This window comes from Lagopus muta, chromosome 10, assembly GCF_023343835.1.
Source record: "Lagopus muta isolate bLagMut1 chromosome 10, bLagMut1 primary, whole genome shotgun sequence".
Lineage (NCBI taxonomy): Eukaryota > Metazoa > Chordata > Aves > Galliformes > Phasianidae > Lagopus > Lagopus muta.
The window spans coordinates 15900698-15926028 of NC_064442.1; the positions used below are offsets into that span (position 1 = coordinate 15900698).

Genomic DNA, 25331 nt, shown 5'->3' on the forward strand with positions numbered 1-25331 from the left:
AAACACTCTTAAATGTACATAGACTTCCTGGCAAATTTAACCAGAGTGCTGGTTACACAGATCACAATATTCAAATATTCAAACATACAAATATTCAATTTGACAAGAAGCAGAAAAAACCTCTCCATCTGCTACATTTTTCCAATATTAACATTTTACATGCTTGAGAAGATGACACACACTTATACTATTTTAATTTTATCCACATTAGCTTGTAACTACATAGATGTTCTCCACAGTTACGAAATAGACCAACATATAGCTCTTACATTAAGGGTATAAAAACTGACACATGCTTATGAACTTTCAGGCTCCATGGTACAAAAGGAAGGAAAAAGAAAAAAATCCCTACTCACTTGAATTTTCTGTTCAGTGTTGTCAAATACAGTTTGGAAGTGTGGACCATTTTTGTCAGCCTGAAATGAATGATTAGCATAGAGGTTAACTCAAACCACCCTCCAGGCTCTTAAAATATAAAATATCTTCTGTAAATAGAAGGTCAAAGACTTTGTTATGTTTAAACAAACAAAAAAATCATCCTTTAGAAAGATTAAACTTTACCTTGATATATTCCACCTTCAGAAGGTCTAAGCCAGGCTTATCTGATGAACTAATTAAATGAAGGGGTGCTTTTTTACCTGTAACGTACAAGAAAACAGACCCAAAACACACAAGTTAGTTAGATTTCTCCTTTCAGTGAGCCAGTGGCATTTGTGCCTTGAACACAGGGGTTAGTTTTCAATGTAGTTTGTTAAAATCTACTGCCCCATGACACATGAATCAGTGGTTTGTCTTCAAGTCTAAACCAGCAAGTCTGTATTCTCTATCCCAAACTATCTGTTTATCTGCTAAGCAGTATTTTATTTATTTATCTGCTAAGCAATATTTCACTTATTTATCTGCTAAGCAGTAAGGTGGCAGTCCACAGCTGATGGCTGTACAACTGAGCCAAGCACTGCCAGTAGGAAGTTGCATAATACTGAAATAGGGTGCACATGGTGAAATATGTTTATGGTAAAACTAGAGCAATGTCTGAATTTTAAGGAGCACAGAAAAAAAGGCTACTATATATATATATATATATATATACAATATAGGCTACTATAAATATATACAATATATTACTCCTACATTACCTCCAATTTCATAGTAATCCAGGCTTATTGTCTTCAAATATGATACAGCTGCTAAATTAAACGTTCTGACAGTTGCTTCTGTCCCAAGATGCATTACATCAAACACAAGTACTGTTTCCTCAGTTTTTTCTTGCTTGGTGAGTTCTAGCAAAACCTGGATGAGTAAGAAATAAAGTTCTGCCATCTTTTTACAGAGAGTGTTTTCTTTGCTCAAATCAACAATGAAGGAATGCTATTTGTATTAATGCCTTGTTTACACCTGACAGTCACAGACACTTTATGGATTTTGCTCTTTGTGGGTGACCTGCCAAGTGACTTGCTTTGCTCTTCCATTCCATTTCTCTTCTGGGGAAGGGACGAAGTGGGTGCTGGTGTTAATATAAAATAATAGTTCCAGGAATGGGCTCTTTAGATTTTTTTTGTTGCTGTCTGTGTTGTATTACACAACTTATACACACACTTGAAGAATATACATTTTATGTACTCTTCTCTGTGTTTTCTAAATAAAACTAATATATACACACACACTTATATTTTTACTTTGGTAAACATGTGTCGTGTGTCCATAAACTTGGACAACACTGGTAATAGAATAATGGGTTTTCTTATAGTAAGTAGTCTTTATATAGGAGATTCAGATAGAATTAAAGAGACATACCTCTTTAATTTCAAACTTCAGTTGAAGATCTGTCAGTTCCTCTTTAGCAGATTCCTTGCTTCCTATTTCTTCTCCTTTTCTTAGTGTCCTATCGCTTTGTTCACAACTTTCTTCAAAATCAAAATATTCTTCTTCAGAGTCTGCAGAACAGAGGTGACCTCCTCCTCAGTAAGCTTTTACCAGGAACAAGGATGGATCTCTCCCTGTTTCTTTCCCATTCTAGTACCACTTAAATCTAATCTGACAAAGCACACTTTTTACATCTATATTGCCTTCTTCCCATTAGATGAAAATGGCAAAGTGACAAAAATTGAAGCTCTATTGAAGAAAGCACTAGAATTTAGTTGTATAATTAGATGCCACTGTGCAAATTTTTTTCTGGAACAACTAGGAAAATAAACATTCAAATCCAAAGCATCAATCTAATTTGCCATTTGCTAGTCTTGCTCTGTATTTGCAGAGACAGAAGAGCTTGACTAATGCAAAACATTTCAGACAGCACTCCTGTAACGTTTGCAGCAGTATTTCTGCCATACACTGGCTACTTATAAAAGAATATGTGCTTTGAATATGTTACTTAGCCTTTGCCATGTGCTTACTTCGAAGTAGATGTCTTTAACATCAAACTCTTCAAATGACAGCAGCAGACTTGGTTTTGACTAAAACAGTGTAATTCACTTTTGAAAAAGTTTTCTCAATTCTCTAAAAGACGTGGCATGACATCCGGATAATTGCTGCATTGCTAATCACATCCTAATGCAATTGCTATTAACAGCTCACTCTACTTATTTAAGAAGTTGCTTATGCAGAATATGAATTTATTTCAATAAAGAAGTTTTTTGTTTTTTTTTTTTTCAAAAAAAAGCACATGTAGTATTCCGAGGTAACAACAGCATTTTAATAATCTTATTATCCAAGGTAGAGACAACTGTACTCATCCCTAGTGTCCTAATAGCATGCTTTAAGACCAACAGTTGCCTGAAAATACTGAGTTATTCCATAAATTTTGCTATGTTCTTTCTTTCTTACCTGACACCATTTCTGCTAAGAAGTGGTGTGTAGGAAGCAACCCTTTGGCATCAACAGGAATTGTAGGAATAGTTGCTGCCTAGAGTGAGAAGAAAAAAAAAGTGAGTTTTTAAGTTTTCGTAACTTGGTATGTTGAGTTGCACTTTCCAATGATGATAAATCTTTAAGCTGGTGTTTCATTTATTAGTCATTTGAGTTTGGGCAATATTTATACTGAAGCCAACACGACAGTGACAAAGCTAGCTCTGTTGGAATCAGCCAACATGTTCTGATGTTAAGTTGTAATGAAGACACTTTGCACAGCTCAGATGAGCAACAGATCTCGTATTTCAGATAAAAAAAGTGAACAGATATTAGGAGGAATTCATATAACAATCACTTTGATTCTGTTGTCAAAGTTTTAGTAGTATTGTTTAACTTTTATTATTTATATTCAGCTTACCTTTGTGCTTGGAATTGAAACAGATGACATCTGAGGCAATGGAATGCTATCAATCAGATCAAAAATTGCCTTGATTTTCTGGTCAGAAACCCTGATATGCATCAAAGGAAGCCCTCCTGACACTTTAAACCTTAAGAAAAAAGAAATCTGGTTCTAAGACAAAAGAAACAGTACACACCAATTCTTGATTTAAAACATTACTGATACTGAAGTCAGATCACAGCAAAGCTAGTGAATCTGCATTAAAAGCAAGTGTTGCACCCATCAAAATCAGGTTTTCAGTCATTCATTTAGTTACTTCATTAAGGTGATCAGGGAACAAACAGTGAAAAAAGGCTTTGTTAAAAGTAGTAAGCTAACTAAGACATTGATGTCTTCAAATTCTGAAGTATAATACTTTGTTCTTTTCTGTATGTACACAGTAATTAAAAAATAAACCCTCTCAACATTAATACATTACTTTGCCATTCTTGTATCTCTTTCCACCATTGATTTTGCCAGCTGTATATGAATATCCATAGGCTGTAACATATGTAAAGTTGATGAATGCTGAAAACGAGCCTTCTTCCAGTCTTCACCTGCAAGTATTAAATCCATTTAGATGAAACACATTGCTTGCTAATTGCTATAATTAAAATACTGTGAGTATTCAAATAGCATCCCCAAGAAAAGCTGAAGAACCCACTCACAAACCAACGCAGTCAGAACAATTTGGGTGAGATGTTCTAAGGGCTTTTTAATAGATTTTCTACATTCCTTAACAATACATTGACTTAAGCTCAACTCCACACTAAATGATGCACTTGAATACAAAAAATTTTTTAAACTAACCCAGCATTTTATCAACCATAAACCTTAAGTCCAAATGAACTACTACTAAGGCCAACTTCACCCATATTTTACAGCATAGTAAAGATAATAATAATTGTATGTGTTTACATTGCTCAAAAGCAAAATAAAGAAATAATACACAGACCTACAACCAAAACACAAGCAGATGTTTCAAGAAAAACTAACAAGGAAATTTCTCAGCTTAACACTAGAAGAGGTGGCTGTTTGTTTGTTTTTAAACTAATCTGTTTACTTAAATTCTGGTTTTTTGTTTGCCTTTTCTCTTCAAAAACATATTTACTAATGACAGAAAGGTGTACTTCGGCAATCCTCTGAGTAAACAGTTTTTCAGTAAACAACTGATTATTAGTTCAAAAGCATTTTAGTAAATATTTAATTAGTAGTTTAAAAGTTTTGTTTTACTACCTGCTCTTCCAAAAAGAAGTTGCACATTTTTTATTTCCACATCAAACTTGTCATAAGCTTTGTCCATAATCTCTTCTAAGGATGAAAAACTAGAAGCTTCACTACTGCCTTGGTATATGCTGTTCAGCTAGAAAATGTAAGGACAAGATAAGTATAAAACTCATGCAAAATATTAGTTCTAGTGATGGTGAAAAAGATGATTCATGTAACTTCCTGATAGCCAGTTGGATTATTACAGAGAACATACCTAGATTACTTTCACACTTCCCTCACCAAGGCTATTAAATTTAATGTTATTTCTCATGGTGCTATCAAACCATACAATTCATGTAATGTGAAATGAAGTCTTATTATTAATTTAAAAGTTTATAATATTTAATTTAAAAGTTTATAGCTGAAGTACAAACAAAATATTTATTTAGTCAATTAAAAGCAAGTTAAATAATTGCCACTTTTTATTTTCATAGTAGTAACAGAATCAACTTTCAAAATCAAGTAAAAAACATATATCCTCTTATATTAATAAGAGGTACCTCATTCTAAAGATGAACAAAAGGAAAAATAATCACATTTAGCTAAATATATTATTAATTAAAATATTATTATCATGATTTATCAAAAAAGACAATGTTTCTGGGGCACGTTATACAGCTACATCATAGTCAACCCAACAGCTCTGAACACTGACAGAACTGCTGACTGCAGTTGATTTTTTAAGCACACTAGGTGAGAATACTTTTGCAGATGCACAGATGCACACCTTCACTTTCTGATATTCACAGTTTTACGTGACAGATAAGTTGAGAAAAAAAAAAAAAAAAAGACTATTTCCTTCTTCTTCTGTGCTTATGAAAAGAGATCATTCACATACCTGAAATGTACCAAAGTCTAAGATCAGCAAATTTGAATTTTCATGGTAGAAGCCTGTCTGTGGAACCACAAGGTAGGAAGGTTTCAGATGAACCTTCAAGTCAAGGACTTTCCTCATTTCGATAATATGAACTAATCCTACAAAACAGAAGAGAAGGGACATTACAACTGAAATGCTACTCACAAGAAAACATTTTTCCAGGTCACATATGAAGAAATGTTATCTGAAATATAATACATCTTAAATATAGGCTGACTTTCTTAAAGGTTTGTTTTCCACCTAAACCAACTGCTCTCCACTAAAAGAACATCCATTATTCTAAGTTTAAAAAAAAACAAAACAAAACAAAAAAAAACGAACAAGATAAAAAAAGACATCTAGTAATTCTATGTAGCCAGCAATCAACACACAAAGTTTTGAAAGAAATATTCTATGATATTCGAGGCTTTGCCTCCAGTGAGATGTCCCTTACCTGTAGCAGTTCTTTCCTTGATTTCTTCGAGCTTCATTAACGTGGCTGATGTTAATCTTTCAAGATCCATCCCCTTACTTGTCTGGAAGAATTCTACCATTGCATTTATTGTTCTCTTTTAAAGACAAAGAGACAAGAATTAACAACATATTTTAACAACATAATGATAAGCAATTCAGAAAAAAACTACAAAATAAATCTTAATCGAGCAAAGAGAATGAAAGCGACAGTTAAAAAACGAATCACAAAAGAGAGAACAATTTTGATTACTACTTACTGCATCATATTTTATTTCCACAGGCTGTGATTCAATACTAAGACTCTGATCAGCAGTACTATCTTCTGGATTAATATTAAACTCTATTTTCAGTAGAGAAGACTTGCTGTCCCCAATGGAAGCCACAAGAGATGGTATAATGTTTTCCTGTCTCAGGCCGGTAACATACCAGTTTTCAAGCTTTGCTTCCACCCTAAAGACGACAGGTGGGTAATTACTATATAAATTAGAAACTAGAACAGTTCCATCTATGAGGAACAAGCAATATCAGAAGGCTTTTCATAAAGGAAAATAAGAAATCAAGCTAGTGTCTAACTAGGACTAACAAACCACATGGTTAACTTATTGTAACATGAATAAACTGTGAAGAAATAGGTAGGAGCCATGTTCTTCACAACAAGGGTGATATTTTCCTTTCAACTGCAGTTCTTAGAAACAGAATTCTTTTCAGGGTGCTGGGTCTCTCTTGCTGGAATCTCTCTATGGACCACTTCCCGCCAAGTAAACGATATGGCAGACATTTATGTAAAATTTGTACAGCTTTTCTGGGGGTTGTGATCACACCTTTAATAGAACTGTTTTCAGCAAAATATTTCCACAGTTCACAACTCAGCTGGTGATCCTATGCATGAAGTCAGAAGCTAAAGGAACTGCAAATGAAAGTGTGAACAAATGCAGACTTGTTCTCCAGACACTGAAACCATTCTTACATCACTGTGTAACAATAACTTCTGCCCATTATTTCTGGAGTGATTTCTCTCAGAAGAGAAAGGTTTCCATGTGCTGGCTTATATGTACACACAGTACACAGGCATGGATTTTTTTTTTCTGTAGGAAGTAAGCCACCTCACATTCAATAGCTTGGCTGGAACTTGTTAGCTAAACTATTGCACACTGCTTAAATAATTCCCAGAGTTAATATACAGCACTTCAACATATAAATTCAACAAACAACTCATTCACATTCACACAGCAACAAATAACATTCTTTTCCTCATTCCATTCAATATTATTCACCAAACTGACATTATCTTCTAATTATTAGAAAGAATGAAACAAACAAAAAAAATCCATGTAAAAAAATAAATACAATTTTCAAGAAAAAAAAGTGTAAGAAGTTTGAAAAAAGTAATATTTCTACAAAAACAAAATATAAATCTAATTACTTAATGGCTTGTGCTCCTGGGCGTTGTGATATTTTTGTACTCAAATCAATTATCTGTACTTTAAGAGTTTCTGCCACATTCTGGTCTTCTTTAATTGTAAGAGAAGTGCTCACCAGCTTCAATGTCACAATATGGGCAATATACTAGAGAAGAGAGAGAAAACTGCAATTAGTCATCTTCATCACAAAAGTTTTTCTGAACTCCTAATTTAAATGAATCTAATGCAATGTGGAGTTATGGCTAAACCAGTAGCCATACATCCACATGCAATAACTTCAGTTTACAGAACTTTCAACCCTCACCAGACATTTCTCTAATATAAAGCATGGTATTTCAAGAAATGCTGAGTTAATTTGAATTTTTTTTTTCTTCTAAGAACTCACAGGGGTTTTAAACTGTGGAAGCAAGTGTCAAAAATGTATTTTGCCTATGTACCATTTGTGACTGTGTCAATCAGCAAATAAAGAAAAATTGAACCATATTCCACAATCAATTTGAAGCCTGCACATTTCCATGTGATACTGACAAAAATGAAAGCACCTTTACAGTTCACAGTTTGTCTAAACCAAGAAATCAACCTTTTCCTACACAAGCACACTGTTTGCATTTTGCATCTTCTTTGTTGGTTACAGATGCTTGCTGCTGCTCTTCTCAATCTGACAAGCAGGTAAGCTCACAGGACTGATTGTACAGAGAATAATACAATGTTGCCACTTAGAATTCTGAGCCTTCCCATGGGTAGCACAATAATAGAAAGATTTGTTTTTAAACCATCCCCTTAAAAGTTGTTTACCTGTTTCGGTAAGGAAAGGTGATAGGAGCTCTCACTATAGCCAATAGCAGTAAAAAGCTTAGCCTTCTCTTCTGGTGTCATTAGTTCATCGATAGCTAATAAATAAATATATACATACATAAATAAAATCCACAAAAGCTTACACTTCAGCTAGCAACTATAACCAATTTCCCTCCCACTAGTTGTCTACTGTACTTGAGTTCAGTTGACACAAAGCTCTATATTATATTGCAGTAAAGTCCACTTTGTAAAATAATAAGCAGCCTTCATACATGGCATTATGTATGTAGCACTAAAATTACCATCATTTACATTACGAGACAATCCACGTTTTCCAGCAATGAAAAGAGCTTTGAGGAGTACTATTAGAAGCACTTTCTCTTTTAGATGGAAGATGACCAGAATACAATATTTCAGTCGTTACCTGTAAAACCACAGCTAAAAACTTGATACTCTTCTCCTTAGAAGGTTCTGAAGTATTTAGGGCCATTTCAGAAATACTCCTTATTTTCCAACTCAATCATCAATAACAGTAAATAAAATCACAAAATAGATCACTACTGTGTGGTATTGTCTATTTCGTACTCACTTCTGTACAGTAGGAAACATACAGTAAGACACACCGTAACTTGCTTCTTTGTCTTCATTCAACCAAGTACATAGAAACTCTGAAGTCTTAAAAAGTTACTATATTACAGCCTACACTTACTTTCAGGAACGGATGATTCTTCATCTTCCTTTTTTCTAGATTCTCTCCTACCCCAGAAACCACTAAACCATCCTCCACTTTTTTTTTCAGCTTCAGTGCCTTTCTTCTTCAGTAGTTTCTGTCCGGATCTTATTGTCTACAAAGCAGACATTAAAATACGTAATTAATTATTATGTATTTTGTTTTCCTGCGAATTATGTGTTTAATAGGCATGAGAGGGACAGCAACATCACCCCTGCAAGAGGGACTATTCTGAGTTTACCTTCAGAATGCTAAGTGTTTTTTACCTCAACTGCAGACCCCACATTTTCCCTAGCATTGTAACAGGCAACTACTCAGTGTCACAAATGATTTCCAAAATAAAACGTAGGTTTCATCTACCTCTTAAAAATTCTATCATAGCTGTTTAATTAAATTTGCTGTCCACTAGAAAGGCATCAGAATATTTGAAAGTACAGATTGTGTGGTAACAGCTGTATATGTTTGATTCGAATACCTAGAGCTAGTCTTGAAATAACAAAAGTCAAAGGAACAAAACAATCACTAATGCAGAGACAACTGCAGTATGGTACAGGCAGAAACAGCACACACAGTGGTAAGTACTGGGGAATCGCTTCTAGTTTGTGAACTGATTTATTCCTGTCCTGGAAAAACTGGAAGCTTGCCTTCTTTTTTCCCCATTCAGCCATACTCATCACCACAGATTTTGTCAAGACTCTATAATGACAAAACAATCCTATTTGAAGTGCTACAATATTACTGAACAGAAATAATTTCTTACCTCAGCTTGTGCCTGTTGTCTTGCTAGGACTATATTGAAGACATCAAGCTTTTTTTCTAGGTCCTGTAAAAATATAAGATGAAATCATCTGCTACTCAGTCACATTTAGTAAAGTCTCACTACTACAATTTCTCTACCAATCCTTTCATATTTACTCTCCAACTTCTCTCTAGACATGCTCCTTTCTTTTAATGGGTACATCTGCTTCTGAAGCCTGATGTTAGACAGTAAAATTCTTATCCTTCTATCTTACACTTCAGTAAAAAACCAAAGTTTATTATCCTACAACCAAGAAATGTTAATTTACACATCTACATTAGAATTCTTTCTTCCCCCACCAGGTTATGTTGGGCTTCTGATTAAAACTGTCTTTCTAGAACTCTTGTGCTCTAAGAAAACCATCAATCTTGATGGCTGTCATGCATATTTAAAGAATTATGTAATCAAGGGATCAAAAAATATTTGCCCTTGAGTGAAACACTGCATACCTGAATTTGTCTCTGCGTTTCTTCTGACAGTTTGCTCTGTGTCAGTTTGTTCCTGTATGCGTTTCTGTAACTCTTCAGAAGCTGCCTATGTTGTTTTATGTTACTCCACGACCACATTCGAGTACATCTTTTGATGTGAACTTCAAGAACGCTGTCACCTGCATACTTCCACCTACAATAAATTCCACATGTGAATAATTTCATATTTCATTTTGTGCCCTGCAACTTAGAAACTGCAGAAGGAGTATTTTATTAATACGCAAACACTTTCTTCATTTAAGCAATTCACTTATAAAATTTTAAACAGTTTCTACTTCACTTCATGAAAAGACTGAAGGCTTATATTCCATGTCTGATGAACTATAAATTCATATTCGCTACTGACTTCCACATGTTTACAAATCTGGGCTATAAAAGCATAAAGAACATTTAAGCACTTTGATAAGTAGCATCAATTCATTATTCAGAAAAAGATCCATAAAAAAATGTCATCAGCTCAGAACTAAGAACTAAAATTACAGTTGACACGTTTCCCTTGTAATACATGTACTAATTTTTTCTTTAGTTTTTCTAAAATTGTACTCTGACCTTTAGAGAGATCACTGGAGTTTTGTTCAGAGATTCTGGGATCAAAGTTAGCTTTATAAGTCATTTTATCACCTGGATCTTTCACATAATCTGCTCTGCAAACTATTTTTACTTGGCTACACAAAGCTACGTTAAGTTTTAATGACACATGCAACCCAGTTTTAAAAGCACATTATCCACAAAGGAGGATGATAAGACTGGAAATGACTCAACACATCTCCCAGAGAGCGCATGACTCAATGCAACTTACCATTGCCTGGCATTTTTATGCAGAGGTACATTTGGCCTAAATTTTCTGTACGGTGCATTGCGAACCATGTAATCTATGGACTCCAGAAGGTCAATCATGCTGAGGTACTAAACACAGGAAAACAAGTTCCTAAGCAAAAGTTCGGATTTCATTACATGCAATATTTCCAGTGGAAATATATGTTCGTAAGGCTGCCTTCAGTGCTCCCCAAACTACACAGAAATGTAGGCCTATGCATTTTCATTGCTACTTAAAGTAGACCAACAGTTATTCCTATTGCTGTTGGAGGATGCTGCCATCTGAAATTCTGGTTTTCTTGAAAAACAAAACAAATCTATTTTTCTTACTTCTATTCACCTGCTCAAAACACGGTCTAGAACTTTCTCAAATCTTATTTTCTTCCTTGTCAATATAAAATTGCCTCAATATTGGAACTGCATTTGCACTAATAATCTTGGCACTGTTCTCAATACAGACTGCATTTGGGAATCGATGAGAGCTAAAAATACACTGCAACTGTATTATAACTAATTATAACTGAATAAGCAATAATATTGCTAAGGTGCTATCAAAATGAGTTTCTTTGTACTTCAGTGGGCTTTGTTGCCAAAGCCAGTACACACCATTCATTCCTACTCTTGCTTTTACCCTTCCTTCTCTCCCATTACAGTGCTGGCTTATAGTTTCAGCAGATAAAGTGAGACAAGAATTAATCATAAGAGATTCCATTTTCTGTTCTCTATTCCAAGTGCTGTTCTCACAGCTTCTGCAGGTAACAAGGTCAGAAAGCCTGAATCTAATGGCAGGGAGCAACTGTTACACAAGGATCACATTTTTTAATCACAATTACTGATACAGCTCCTCATAAACTCTGAAGCAGGTGACAACTGACAACAACCCAACTTACCTGTGGCTTTGTGAGTTCAATAGCAATTCTCTGTACTTCTACATTACAATCAAGCTTGGGAGTTTTCAGTTCTGCTTCTGCATTTGGGTTGATAAAAACTCTTGCAGAGGCTGATACTGGTCTAAAAACTTAAAAAATTAAAAAATTGAGATTAATTTAATACAGGTAGCCATCTTAAAAATACTTAAGCCCGCTGCCTGATATATCACCTACTCCACATAATATGATATGTACACTCAAGACCCACAGAAACAGTTCAACACAGTAAAGTGCAAGGTTTTGCACTTGGGTCAGAGTAATCCCAGATAAGCATACGGACAGGGAGAAGAACTCCTTGAGAACAGCACTGCGGAGAAGGACCTGAGAGTCCTGGTGGATGAAAAATTGAAAGTGAGCCAGCAGTGTGCTCTTGCAGCTTGGAAGGCCAGTGGTATCTGGGCTCCATCAGAAGAGGGGTGGCCATCAGGGACAGGGAGTGGAACTGTCTCTCCCTACTCTACTCTTGTGAGGTCCCACCTGGAGTACTACATCCAGCTCTGGGGCCCCCAATACAGGAAAGACAGAGAGCTGTTGGAGAGGATCCAGAGGAGGGCCACAAAGATGATCAGAGGGCCAGAGCACCTTTCCTACAAACACAGGCTGAGGGAGCTGTGCTTGTTCAGCCTGGAGAAGAGAAGGCTGTGAGGAGACCTCATTACAGCCTTTCAGTACTTAAATGGGGATTATATTAAAAAAGGGGGGGAAATCAACTTTTTAGTTGGGTAGACAGTGATAGGACAAGGGGTACGGTTCCTTTCAACCCACGCCATTCTATGATTCTATGAAACATTTGATTCATACAACAAATGAGATCAGCCCAACAATAGTTAGAAAAAAGAAAAAACCTCTACGATGTTAAATTTCACAAAAACCTAAACATAATGAAGCTAGTATGGATATGCCTGTATGATCAGTTCAGACCAACTAAAATGCTCAAAGCAGTGTATGTTCACTCACTCGTAGCTTACTTACTGTACTCATAGTCTTGAGGCTGGTTATCACCATATGGAATTCCTCTTTTCAGTTGATCCTGTAAAGGAATATGATACTGTCTAGCAATTGAAGGATATTTACTGTTGGTCTACTTAAAATTTAGAAGACATTAGGAATTTAGAGGACAGTTCAACTCCAATAACGTTTCTGCAGGAGTTTCCCCAAACCTTCACCCCAAGTACTTAAAAGTAAAATGTTTTAACACAGCAGACTCAATAGGTTTCTCTCATCAAGTAGAATGTTATTACAGCTCAATTCAACTTCATTCAGAAATTCACTGAACCTTCATATCTTGCATCAACTAGCGTTCACTAATTTAAAACATTCTAGCAATCGTGTACATGCAGGCATGTGGTGTAATAGATGAAGTATTTGTTTTTAAACTCCTTGAAGGTGCAGAGACAATATATTCATAATCTATCCTTCCTCATATTTATCCCATAAGGAAGCCGTTTCAGTCTTCTGATATTTCACAGTTAAGGGAGAAATGAAAGATACAGTGTCAGGAAAATAATGCAGGAGCCTGAGAGGCACGAGCAACTTCATGCTGGAACTGAGTCCTCATTTAAAATGAGGTCTCTTTGCTGTTGCAATTCTTCAGCAGTGTTTTGAAGGTGCTGTACAAATACCAATTATTTCATCTAGTTCATGGATTGCAATGGCACTATCAGTTAAAACAGGACACACACTTTTAAGAAGCAGTACATACAATGCATTATATGAAGGCAGATGAAGTACTTGTTACTGTCCTATTTTACAAAGACTATCAATATCAAGCAGAGTTTTTACAAGGAAAACATCTTACAGATACAAATCTCTTCCCATAATTTCTTTTCCCAATTTCTTATTTTAAAATGTTTCGTATTTTACAAAAAAGTACACATGCTAATTAAAGATATTTGCATTTAAATGCATTTTCTGAACTCCAGTAGTGAAAGTAAGCTTTTCAATAAGCTTAAGTGTATAACAGCTAATCTCACAAACAGCCATATGCTCATGTTATTTAAATATGAAGACTGTTCTGTGAAAGTGACAGACTGCTATGGATTACACAGCTTATTTCAACTACGAGGCAGACCAATCAGCTACTGTGCTAAATCTGATTTCTTGATAATACTGCTTACAAGTATGACTGAAATGGCCTATCTAGACGGAAGTCCTAGCATTTCAGGAAACAGGATATACTGCAGACTACATTTAAAATGTATTCTAGTCTCTGTTTCAGAATTTTCTGTACTGAAAAGGACTTCATAAGCAGCTGAGAAGATTTACACAAGCCATCTTACACCCATGCCAAATTCCACACTTCCTTCATGACGGCTTATTAAGAATTTGTAAGCATCTCTACTAAACTAAAAAGGCATAATGGAAAGCACCCTGAGCAATTTTAGCTGTAAGAGTATGCAGACAGGACAAAGAAACAACATATTCACAGCATCTTATACATGCAGTGAACTTGAATTCCAACTTCTAGAAAATGAAAATTATCCTACAATGGGAACCAGAACTAAAATAGAAGGAGGTCTTGGGTTTCAAGTTCCACATTAACAGAAAGGATTCAGAGTACATTTATTGACTGGCTGGTTTTACCAGTTTTGAAGGATACTTCCTTATTAGCATCAAGTCCATCACGTTAAGTGTATGCTTTGTTAACAAGAGAAAAATAAATAAATGATAACTGTAAAAGACTAGGACTGCAGAAGAAATGGAAACAAGGAATATTGTATGAGGATACACGGAACATTTGTGTAACATTTATAAACACAGTGTGTCAATAATGCACTGTATTTTGCACAGACGTACTTATTCAAACCAAAAGTACAATGCAGATTAATATACAGCACGTGTTCAGCGTTCTCCACAAAATGAAACAAACACATTTCTGATCAACTAAGAAGAGTAGTCATATGTACAATATTCCAAGCCAACTGACTTGTTTTCATAATCCTTCTAAGTTCACTTTCAAAACATAAACTATTCATTCATTTACCAGCCAGCAGCTCTCTAGAATAACTAGCTGCTTCTCATTACCTACAAATCAGCTATCTTTTAACCACATTTATGTAACAGAGATCTGAAACGAACTTAACAGCAAAGGCACTTTCGCAATCAAGTACTCCTCAGCTGCAGTGCAGAAAGAGGATGTTTGCCCTCAGCTGCAATTTATGTCTATATAATTGCCCTATTAGTAGTGCTACATTCCCAGTTTCTCTTCAGACTAAGTAAAAGTTGTTTTACTTTTATTTAATTGCTGCCTTATCTCATGAGTATTTCCTAGGCTTACAACATTACAATTTGCAGTACACCACTACTCACCTAGCTAACAGCAACTCAGAACACTAACAAATCAGAGAAACTAGACACAGCCTTCGAGTAGCTCATACATGCAAACTGGAGTTTATCCCTCCCCTGTAATTACCATTTTAATTATTTCCAACATCATCTCTGCCACACAGTCTATCTTAATTATGTTTCATTTTCAGAAGTTATACTCAGTCATTACTCAGTCCTACTGAGTACTTCCTATGTAAAGCTGTGACCCTTTTCAACTTGACAATTGAAGCATGCTCATTTTTCCATATCTGTTTCCCAAAAGAGGGGTGCTACCTTCAGAGAAATACTATATTAATTCCTCTAAGTTCCACGTCAGACAGTGGACAGTTACCACCTACAAGGTACAGTTTGCTAAAAGTAAAAAGAATAAATGCTCTTTACTTGATGTTCTTGCTCTTCTCTTTGGCAATGTTCTTTGCTTTACTGATGTGTTCTTCTGTTTGGCTACATCACATTGGTTAGTTTCACCTACACAGCTTAGGTATCTTGATAATATAAAGTTTCTGCTCCAATAGGGTTTAATATTCTGAAATTTTAATAACTCTACATTTGTTTACTATTTCAGCTTTCATTACAGCAGCTAAATAAGACCTCGTATAGCCCAGACATTTAATAAACAGTACTGAGCAAGAGCACACTACGTCACACGCTAATAGAACTGTCCTTACAAACCCAGTTTCCAACCATCTCCAAGTCTGTAGGAGCTGGTAACACATAGAGCTACCAAAGCATATTAACCATCAATGGCACAATGAATTAACATACGACCCTGCTATCAGAATAGAGCTAACCAGATGTCTGGGGTTGGGTGCTGCTGAAACTAATAAGACGTTGTTTGAAACAGTGTAACAGTCGTGAGATGGAGCACCACTCAACATTCAACTCTACCTTACCAGTATCTGTTCATGGGAGCCGTGATAATACATTTTGCTGTATACATTCCAATAGGCACTGAGGCTGTCCAAGCATAAAAGCTGCAAAGAAAAAAAAAAAAAAGCATTCAACGGATTCCATACTCTGTATTCAATACGTTCTATGAATTTAGCTTCCACTTGGAAAAAAAAAAAAAGGTTATACAACAAATCTACTGTAAGCACTGAGACACATTTAATCTTATAATACCATTTTGAAAAGAAAATTAAGAGCATGCTTTTTAGCAAGTAAAGTGCACACATTCACACACACTGATAAAAGGTAATTGGGGTGGGGAGGAGCAAAAGGACACGCTTCACTACCTGAATTCCAAATGTGTTTTACATATAGACTACTATAGGAAATGGCAATTTGACAACAATGTTTGAAATCATAGTTACTACACAGATTTCTGTCTTGCTGTGTATTGTTGTTTATGAGCAGATCAGTGTTTGCATTGATTGCTTAAACTATGGAGTAGAAAGGTATGCCTTACTTAAAGCCAGTCTTTTCAGTTCTACTTATTAAAAAATTAAGTAAATACAAGATACTAAGTAAAATACAAGAATTCACAGTTTTTCCAATTTTTCTCTGTACCTGCGTACTACATCTCTCCAATAACAGTTGCTAGCTAAAATTTTTAGCCATTTAGGAAAAAAAAACAAAACACATTACCTTGTAAATTACTTTTGTAGCATCACTTAGAATTGAAGGTTTCCAGTTCTCATTTGTTGTCTAAAATTCCAAAGGGACAGAAGTCATTCCGTGATGTATCTTACCTACCACATCTGTGGCTTTATACTATTTGTCCAAGCACAGAATAAATCATTTTGGTGCCACCAGATTACAGAGGTCAACTTCTCTAGACTGCATACATGCAAGTCAAAACCCAATTTCAAATTTGTGAGTTACTTTTAGATCTCAACTCCTTATCCTAGCCATGAAATCCCATGTATTTATGGCAAACAAGTTAGCTGAAATTCTCTCTCCTCTCTTCTCAGGAGGCCTGGCAAAATACCACATTCTTCATCACGATGTAACATCTGCCTTAATTTATCTACTGGACATGGAAACAAGCTTTCCTATGAAATTAAGCACATTCAGTTTTAAAGATCACTTGGAACAGTGGAAAAAAGAAATTGCTTGTCACAAAATAGTATGATGTTCCTCAGTTATCTTCCCTGCTGCTTGTACAAACTTCAAGGACTATTTGCATGGAGCAAAGGCTGTCTTACCCTCCATATCCATACAATAATTGCATTATATTAAATGCCTGACTTATCTCTTCTGGTGCCCAATCAAATGTAAGTAAATCAAAACCATGAACACATGCATGCACACAAATATTACCAATAAACTAAGCTCGCCCAATGTCATTCCCAAGGAAATTGGACACTGTGGATCTGTAACCTGCAGAATAGAAAAAGAATAGCTATTTGTCCATACTCACCACATACTAAGAATCATGTCATTAAAATTGATTGAAATCTTCAGCTGTTTTCCTTTGCTTAATTTTTAAGCATTCAGTTGGGTCAGTACCATACAGCTGCAGATTAAAGGCTTAGGAATTCAATTCTGAAATTTTCTTTCAGGTTTTTAAACCTTTGTATAGTAAAGAACTGAAGAACTGTCAAGTACCATGTCTCAGTCAACTATAGCACTTTCTGACTTCCGTTCTTCCCACCACTGTAAATACAGTGTCTCTAAAAACAGATCTAGAATAGCTCTGGGTAATGTTTTATGCCCAATGCTTCCTCTCTACATGCAGCTATCTCATCACAAACTGCTTCACTCATATCCAGGAAGCTGGATGGGGATAGAATACTACCTATTAGCTAATAGTTATTTAACTTTTTGTTTTCCAACTCATCCTTAAGTTCACAAGTCCCTGCCATTCTGAATTCTGGTCATTACAATGAAAAGTTCTGCATATCAACTGTTTGTACCAATGTATGACAAACTGTCACCACATAAGTTTAGCGAGCAAGGCAGCACCAGGCAATGCACAATAGAGATTATCTACTTCACATATCCAAAATAACTCTGGCCTTCAGTTGTACCTTAAGTATTTAATTCTAAGATACGCATAAGAAGTCACAGTATTTTTTCAAAATGGTAACTAACAGTTTGTGTCTGTGGACTAGACCATAATGACTGCACCAGAGTCATATAAAATGGAGAAAGCATGTTCCAGGTACTTACATCATCTTCGTATTTAACATGAATGCCTGTGATCTTGACTTGGACATTTTTTATAACTTGAGTTGCAAGTTTTTCCAAGAAAGTATCTTTCTTCTCCTCCTTTGGTTTATCTGGAAAATAAAATAAAGAAATAGCATCCAGTGAAACAATACATATCGAGTTTAGCTACACCAACAGCTATTCCAGCGTACACTTAATACTTATTCTAATGTGAATACCTGGTACTTGAGTTTTTAGCTACTTAATTTTTTTTCCTTTTCTGTACATCCATATTGTGAAAACGTAATATCAGTTTTGTGCACCACAATTGTAAGAAAATTTATGTCTAAGTTTCACTAACAATAGTGCAGCTTACATTAATCTCCAGATTGACTTTCAAGGTATACCTCCCCGCACCCTCCAAGGCAAAAGCCCCTTAGAAGTCCATCAGCAACTAACTAGGAGTTTCAATTAGAAAACAGGTAAGAAGGTGTTATTTAGCACAAAATATCCTAAAACACCCAGGTGAAGATGATGCTTAGACAATAAAGGATCAGTTCATTAGAGCTTTTCACAGGATATTGCCTGATACTGCCTGAGAAGATTAAATAGCTTGCATACAATAAATGAAAATATAAAGATACTCTGTGAAATATTGTAGTTTTTCAGTAGTAGAGCTGTACTCTGATCATTTAAGCTAAGTTAGTAAATTCAAAATTCAGAAGGACTAAGCACAAGTGTATCTGATCCAATAACCAACAACAAAATGCTCTCTCTACTTTATTTTCTCTTTCAAAAAGGGAAGGAAAAATAATCAGTGGATGCATATGCAAGACTAAGAGAAACTAATACAAATAGCACGCAAACTATGTAGCAGTTAAAAACAAAATCAAAGTCATATTTCTTACCCACCTTTTGAGTGATCACGACCTTTAAAGGGTCTCTTAAAATGCTTTTTATACTTTTTACGCTTACGTCCTTTTTTCAGGCAAGCAATTTTTTTGGGAAAAGCATAAAATTCAAGTTAGCAAAGCAGAAATGCAAGAAAGAAAAGAAAAGACAGCAGAAAGTTTAGCTTGTCAAAACAGAATGCCTTAATAAGCTCTCATTAAAAGAACTAAAGAATTTCATAGCTGTTAAGGAAGCAATCAACTAATCCTCATAACACAGAGCATCATTTTCCATCATTCACATATACATGAATTCACTTTCGTGGAAGCAACTGAAGCATTGCCTTTTCTTTTTCTACTCCATGTCAGTAAAAACTTCAGATTCAGTATACAAACTGCACTGTGATCGAGGGCTATGCCAACTGGAAGTGTAAATGCACGTTTCAAGAGCTGTTACACAAGATCCCATGAGTTTAAGGAGTTAGCCATAATCACCAGGCTTCTCAGCAAATACACACTCAAACTTTTTAATGAGCTCATTTCAGATCTCCAATGTACAAAGCAGATCTGAAAACAGAATCATGACTACTTATTAGAACCCTGGTGAATATTTTTTTCTGTACTCCAAGCTTTTATTTCATGACTTCAGGCAAAGGCACGTAACAAAACACTTAACAGAATACTCATATGGGAAAAACACTGAAGTCAAAATCCAGATGAGACTTCCATGCAAGTGCATAACTTCCAAGTTAAGATATTCATGATGTACAAGAAAAACCAAAGAAGGCTTTTCAGTAAGATTCTCACAACAATCAACAGCAGGATATGAAAGTAATTTAAATGAATGACAGCTGAAACTGAAAAGAAAAAAAAAAAAAACCAGAAATAATAATTCTTTAACAGTTTCATATGAAATTAAATTCTAATATTCACACACAAATTGCAGTCAAAAAAAAACAAAAACAACCACTCCACAAATTAAGCTAATGGTCTGTTTTCCCACATTTCTAAAGAAAACCAGTTTGTTGAGTTGTCTCATTTCTTTCACCCCTCTGGCCGTAAGGGGGAAAAGAGCCTAGCAATAGGGTTGCCTGTACTTAACTTTACAAGATGTACCACAAGAAGGGTGCATCCTACTAAAGTTGGAAACAAGCACAAAGGCCAGTTTAACTTAGAGGAAGAGCTTTGGTTTTTATACAGTTTGCGCATTCCTTCAAAGTAAGGAAGAAAAAGTGCCAGCCAAGACTTCAACCTGTCCCGTAAGTACTTACAAAGTGGTCACCCAACAAATAAAAAAATAAGAGGGCTAAGGAGGGAGGAGAAGAAAATCTACACCAGTGTTTTAATGCTGAAGAACGCCATCAGCATTTTATGACACTCTGAATTTGACATAGATGATAGATAACTTCCTGAACGGTCTCCCAGTCTTCTTGAAGAGCCCCAGTCACTTAAAGCCTCTGCCTGAATCAGTAATCATTAAAATCTTATTTCTAGAATCATTGATATGCACATGCTAACCAAACATGCATTGTTTCCTTATTTCCACATTTGGCAGCTTTGGGTTTTGTTGTTGCACTTGTTTCAAAACATAAGCTGCAATTAACCATGCATACCCACCAGGCTTGGTGTCCTTGTAAATCAGACTCTCCAGCCCATACAGGGAATCCTGTGAATGAGCACCTTGGTCCACATGGCAGCAAATAACCAAAAAATGCATTTTGTTTAAAAGAAGGAAAACAGCCCAATTTCATGTTACATTCAGCTCCTATAATAACTGAGTTCATAAACCTAGTGTCAAGACAGTATTCACATTGTAGTACCCAACAACCAGAGCTGCTTCAGAAATACCTACTTTCAAAGACTGTCTACAGATGGATATTATGGCATTTTCTTTTTACCTCTATCCAGCAAGAAACAAGCGTTCCAAACTTTGGTCTCCATGTATGAGTTCTGATACTGACAAATTTAAATAGCTTGGAAAATAGAAAGTGTTCTGCTTCTGTTAGCAGATGTTGCTACCACTTCTCTATCACATTACACTAACCACACAGAGACATGACCATCTTGTTCAACATCTGAATAGCATGATCTACTGAATTAAGATTCTGTGCATATTAATGTCAGTTGAGTACTAATAGAAAGAGCAAATAAAGCCAAGAATTCACAGACCTGAAAACATTCCATTCAGTTATTTCCCAGATTTTTACCATCTAAGTGAGTTTAAAAGCTTTTAGAAAGAGCTGAATTTCTTATTAGTTCACAGAACGGCAGAGCAGTTTGGACCCCAAGAACTTTGTATCTAGCAAAGACAGGAGATCTCCTCATACAAGAACTGGACAAGTCACCCTGACCTCAATAACCTAGAAGAGAAGGACTGCAATTTAGAATAATCCAGTTTGAATGCTCCTCTAGTTTCTGACTCCTCAGGAGAAAAATTTAATAACGCAGCCTTGCAAAACATGAGTAAAAATCTAATTGTAGCTCTTCATATGACAAGTCAATCTACTGAGGTATCATTTTAAAAAAATTCTTTCCCAATGACTTCAAACATTGGAGGCATTAAATCTCTTTCAGAAATACTAAGACTTTCCTGCAGATGCACTAACCACTGCACAAAGCTCCAGATCTGCTATTCCTTGAGTGTTGCCCATTAGATTAAACTCTTCTTATATTCTCCCTTCATCCCACTGCTACTGATGCAAAGAATTACAGCTTAGGCATGGCTATAGCAAAGGTCAAACTTCTGTACTCTATGAATATTCCTTTCCTTCTGTAGGAAGTAACAGTTGCAAAATTCATCCACTGAAGTAGCTTAGCTCACAGATAGTTTCTGACATATTAAAGACAAAAAATGAAGCAGGGTTCATTTCCGCACTCCATACAGACTGGTAAACTGTTGTATGAAGGACTGCAAACATGTATTTCAAACTAGGAAAACAAGAATAAGGCAGTAGTGTCCTGAAGCTGGAAAATAAAGCAAGCAGAGAAGCTACAACACAGACTATCTTTCCCCAAATATACTACGAACAATTTCATTTTCAGGAGCTTTTCCAAGGCCCATGACTTGCAGAATTACCATTTTCACAGAGATGCATCTTATCAACCATTGTACCTCCTATCACACAAAACCTTCAGTAATCAGGTCTTTAACAAGCACAGTTACCTGTCATCAGTTCAGAGCTTGGTCTCTGTCCAAAGCAGCCTATTTTGTACTATAATTTTAACATAAGTATTTGTTATGATAAAAAATAAAACCAGACTACCCAGTCTGAAATATTCAATTATTTTAACCAATTAGTTCTAAATTCTTAATAGTTTAGATCCAAACTTTTAAGTAAAATTTGCTGTCTTCACGTTTAACTATTTTCTTGTGTCACATTTCTTTCCTCACCAAGACAGTCCCATTTCTTAAACCAGACCCAACACAGTACCACAGAATGGCTTAGCTCAACAGGGACCTCGCAGATCATCCAGTTCCATCCCCCTTGCTATTGGCAGGGTTGCCAACCACTTGATCAAGCTGCCCAGAATCCCATCCAGCTCAGCCTTGAGTACTTCCAGTGATGGAACACTCACAAGGCAATCTCCAGGCAATCTGTTGCAGCACCTTACCACACTCTTGAGTAAAAACATGTAACCTAAATCTCCTCTGCTTTTGGTTAAAGCCATTTCCCCCTTGTCCTGTCACTATCAGACCATGCAAACAGTTGGTTCTCTCCTGCTTGTAAGCTCCTTTCAAGTACTGGAAGGCCACAATGAGGTCTCCCTAGAGCCTTCTCTTCTCCAAGCTAACCAAGTCCAAATCCTTCAATCTTTCCTCATAAGAGGTGTGCTCCAACCCTCTGAACATCTTCACTGCCCTTTTCAAAACCCATTCCAACAGCTCCATATCCCTCCTGCTCCTTCTGCTCACACTCCCTGCTGCTCCTTAATCTCTCTACCCTCTCCTTGAGCACTGCCACCATCATCATCATACCACCATAGATCATATATCTTTCACCATACAGTAAAAAACAGCAGAAACTGAAGGCATTATTGTTGCTATTTTTTTGTGAAAAGCATTAAACCTTTCCACTTTCCTTTAAATTTCTTGTAAGCAAAGAATGACTTCTCACATGCACCTCTAAAACATCTTTAGAATTTCAGTAATGAATGTTGATTTACACAAACATTTGCCTCATGAGATGCAGCTGCTCTCTTTGGTCCTGTTCCCAAAGAGCTTTATGAAAAAAAACAAAACCATTCCAGATAACTGAATTCTCATTTCCAACGGACAAAGAAGTGTTACTCATTTTGTTTACCATTTCTTAAGCATAAGCTAGAGAGGAAAGAGCCTTTTTAAAGCACTGTAGTAAGATTAGCTAGACACTTAAAATTTATTAAATCAATTACAAAACGTCTTCCTTCATAGCACAGTAAATTCCCAAGTTCCATTGACAGTTTGCATTATTAACTTGTACCTTTTTCAGCTGCTTTCTGCAAGGCTTCCTCAATTCTGGCCAGCTCCTTTTGTTTATTATCTTGCAAGTACTTTTCTTCCTTCTCTGCATCGTATTTAATGCCTGTAAACCAAGTTGGGACAGCATTACCCTACATTGCAAATGATGTAAATGCATAATCAAACAATGTGCACATTCTGAACATTATGTTGCAAAATGACATTTTAAACAAAGGCTATGCTAGTTGCTGAAACCTCCATCCTGCCTCTGAAAATAGTAGGATACAAAAGCTTCTACCAACATTCAAGCATTGTTTTACAGGAGTACCTTTCCACATATAATGAGGCACGTAAACGTGCTCCGCACTGTGTAACACGGTGTGATTTCTGCTACACCTGTACATGATATTCCAGAAAATTTAAAGTTTTCTTATTATAACAAAGCATCTGACATCAGAGAAAGGAAATTAGGTTCACTGATCTTCTCCCCTCCATAAAAATCAGTTCTAACAGAATTACTGCTATTGATTGTTATTAATTAGGAGCAGACTGTATCCTGCAACAGCCAAAAGATCTAAACCATGCCAGAAGAGTGGATTCAAGATAGCACACATCAAAGGAATCATGTTTGTTAAACTGAACTTAGAACGCACGGACACAACCAAGACTTTCCATAAAGGCAACAAGTGCTCTTTTTGCCCACCATACTTCCACTCACTTCTCTGCATTTGTCTAGAAAGTTCCCTGGCGAACCGATTGTGAAAAACAGCAGCTTATTTAATGGTACCTTTGGATATTTATCTCTTTGATTATTTCACTGTGCTGAGATTACTTACTTGCTCCAGGAACTATAAGAAGATACAAGCCTTCTAGAGTTGCAACAACTGCTTCACCATACAAGTTCTTCCAAGGAATCTTCAGAGTCAGTTTATCTACAAAAAACAGATAAAAGCTAACTCAAAGAAAAACCTACGCTGTGATTAGTTTGAACATATAGTGAAGGTCATTAGTTCTATTTCTTCATGTTCTAAATGCCTTAGAAGTTGAGGAGAAACTGTGTGAGTACATCTTTTATGAAGCCCTTGCAGTTAAAAATACACACAGAGAAAACGCGAGCAAGAAGTTGCAGTTTTGAGTCCAAAGACTTCAGATCAAAAACTGAGACTGTGATTGGATTGGAATTGAATACATTTATTTCCAAAAAACATTTCATTAGAAAAAGCAATGCAGACCTTTAGGGAAAGAATTTTTAACAACATGTATCTAAGAGCTGCTAAACTCTTGGCACGTCTGCCCATCTTACAGCAATCGTACTTAAGTTCTTCATATTCTTAATCCACCCTTTGAAGAGACACACATTCTAGCTCTACTGAACAGCTCCCTCGATCATCCACATACCTGTGAAACATTTCAGATACATTTTTCACACTCAGCCTATAATGTTGCACAAACAGGGTTACCCAGGGAACTTTTTATCACTTATGTAGGGCAGTCACATTAGACATCTGCACTAGTTCAACAGCAAGTACTGTTACAGAGACCACCTAAGAAACCTCGATAAAAGAAGTTGAAAGGCAAGACTGATCTTGAGGCTTGTACTCAAAATTCCATTTTAAGATTCAGGTTGAAACAAAACAAAACAAAACAAAAATCCTTACCTATCTGGCCAACTTTAACTCTGAAAGGTACATCCAGTTCACTCTGTAAAAGAAAAATAAGC

At 35.9% G+C, this 25331-nt stretch overlaps 2 protein-coding genes across 5 annotated transcripts in view; both read right to left on the reverse strand.

Moving 5' to 3' along the window:
- VPS13C (vacuolar protein sorting 13 homolog C) overlaps positions 1-25331 on the reverse strand; it is a 79733-nt gene that overhangs the window by 51273 nt on the left and 3129 nt on the right. For 2 of the 3 annotated variants that reach the window (XM_048955824.1, XM_048955826.1), the window contains exons 3-30: positions 25270-25312; positions 24448-24543; positions 23634-23735; positions 20791-20853; positions 19196-19261; positions 18305-18414; positions 17453-17512; positions 16778-16837; positions 16084-16164; positions 12836-12893; positions 11825-11952; positions 10918-11024; positions 10080-10251; positions 9592-9654; positions 8811-8946; positions 8102-8196; positions 7309-7451; positions 6143-6335; positions 5866-5980; positions 5394-5530; positions 4523-4649; positions 3726-3843; positions 3266-3395; positions 2824-2902; positions 1795-1934; positions 1137-1290; positions 562-638; positions 357-416 (exon numbers count right to left, since the gene is read on the reverse strand). In XM_048955824.1, coding sequence (XP_048811781.1) covers positions 357-416; positions 562-638; positions 1137-1290; positions 1795-1934; positions 2824-2902; positions 3266-3395; positions 3726-3843; positions 4523-4649; positions 5394-5530; positions 5866-5980; positions 6143-6335; positions 7309-7451; positions 8102-8196; positions 8811-8946; positions 9592-9654; positions 10080-10251; positions 10918-11024; positions 11825-11952; positions 12836-12893; positions 16084-16164; positions 16778-16837; positions 17453-17512; positions 18305-18414; positions 19196-19261; positions 20791-20853; positions 23634-23735; positions 24448-24543; positions 25270-25312 — 2913 coding nt within the window. The remainder of the gene's footprint in view (positions 1-356; positions 417-561; positions 639-1136; positions 1291-1794; positions 1935-2823; positions 2903-3265; positions 3396-3725; positions 3844-4522; positions 4650-5393; positions 5531-5865; positions 5981-6142; positions 6336-7308; positions 7452-8101; positions 8197-8810; positions 8947-9591; positions 9655-10079; positions 10252-10917; positions 11025-11824; positions 11953-12835; positions 12894-16083; positions 16165-16777; positions 16838-17452; positions 17513-18304; positions 18415-19195; positions 19262-20790; positions 20854-23633; positions 23736-24447; positions 24544-25269; positions 25313-25331) is intronic. The other variant, XM_048955825.1, reaches the window with a different exon arrangement.
- RPS27L (ribosomal protein S27 like) overlaps positions 8809-25331 on the reverse strand; it is a 334929-nt gene continuing 318406 nt past the window's right edge. The window contains exon 5 of one of the 2 annotated variants that reach the window (XM_048955883.1): positions 8809-8819. The gene's annotated coding sequence lies outside the window, so the exon portion shown is untranslated. Of the gene's footprint in view, positions 8820-14020; positions 14031-25331 lie in introns of those variants that run through there. The other variant, XM_048955885.1, reaches the window with a different exon arrangement.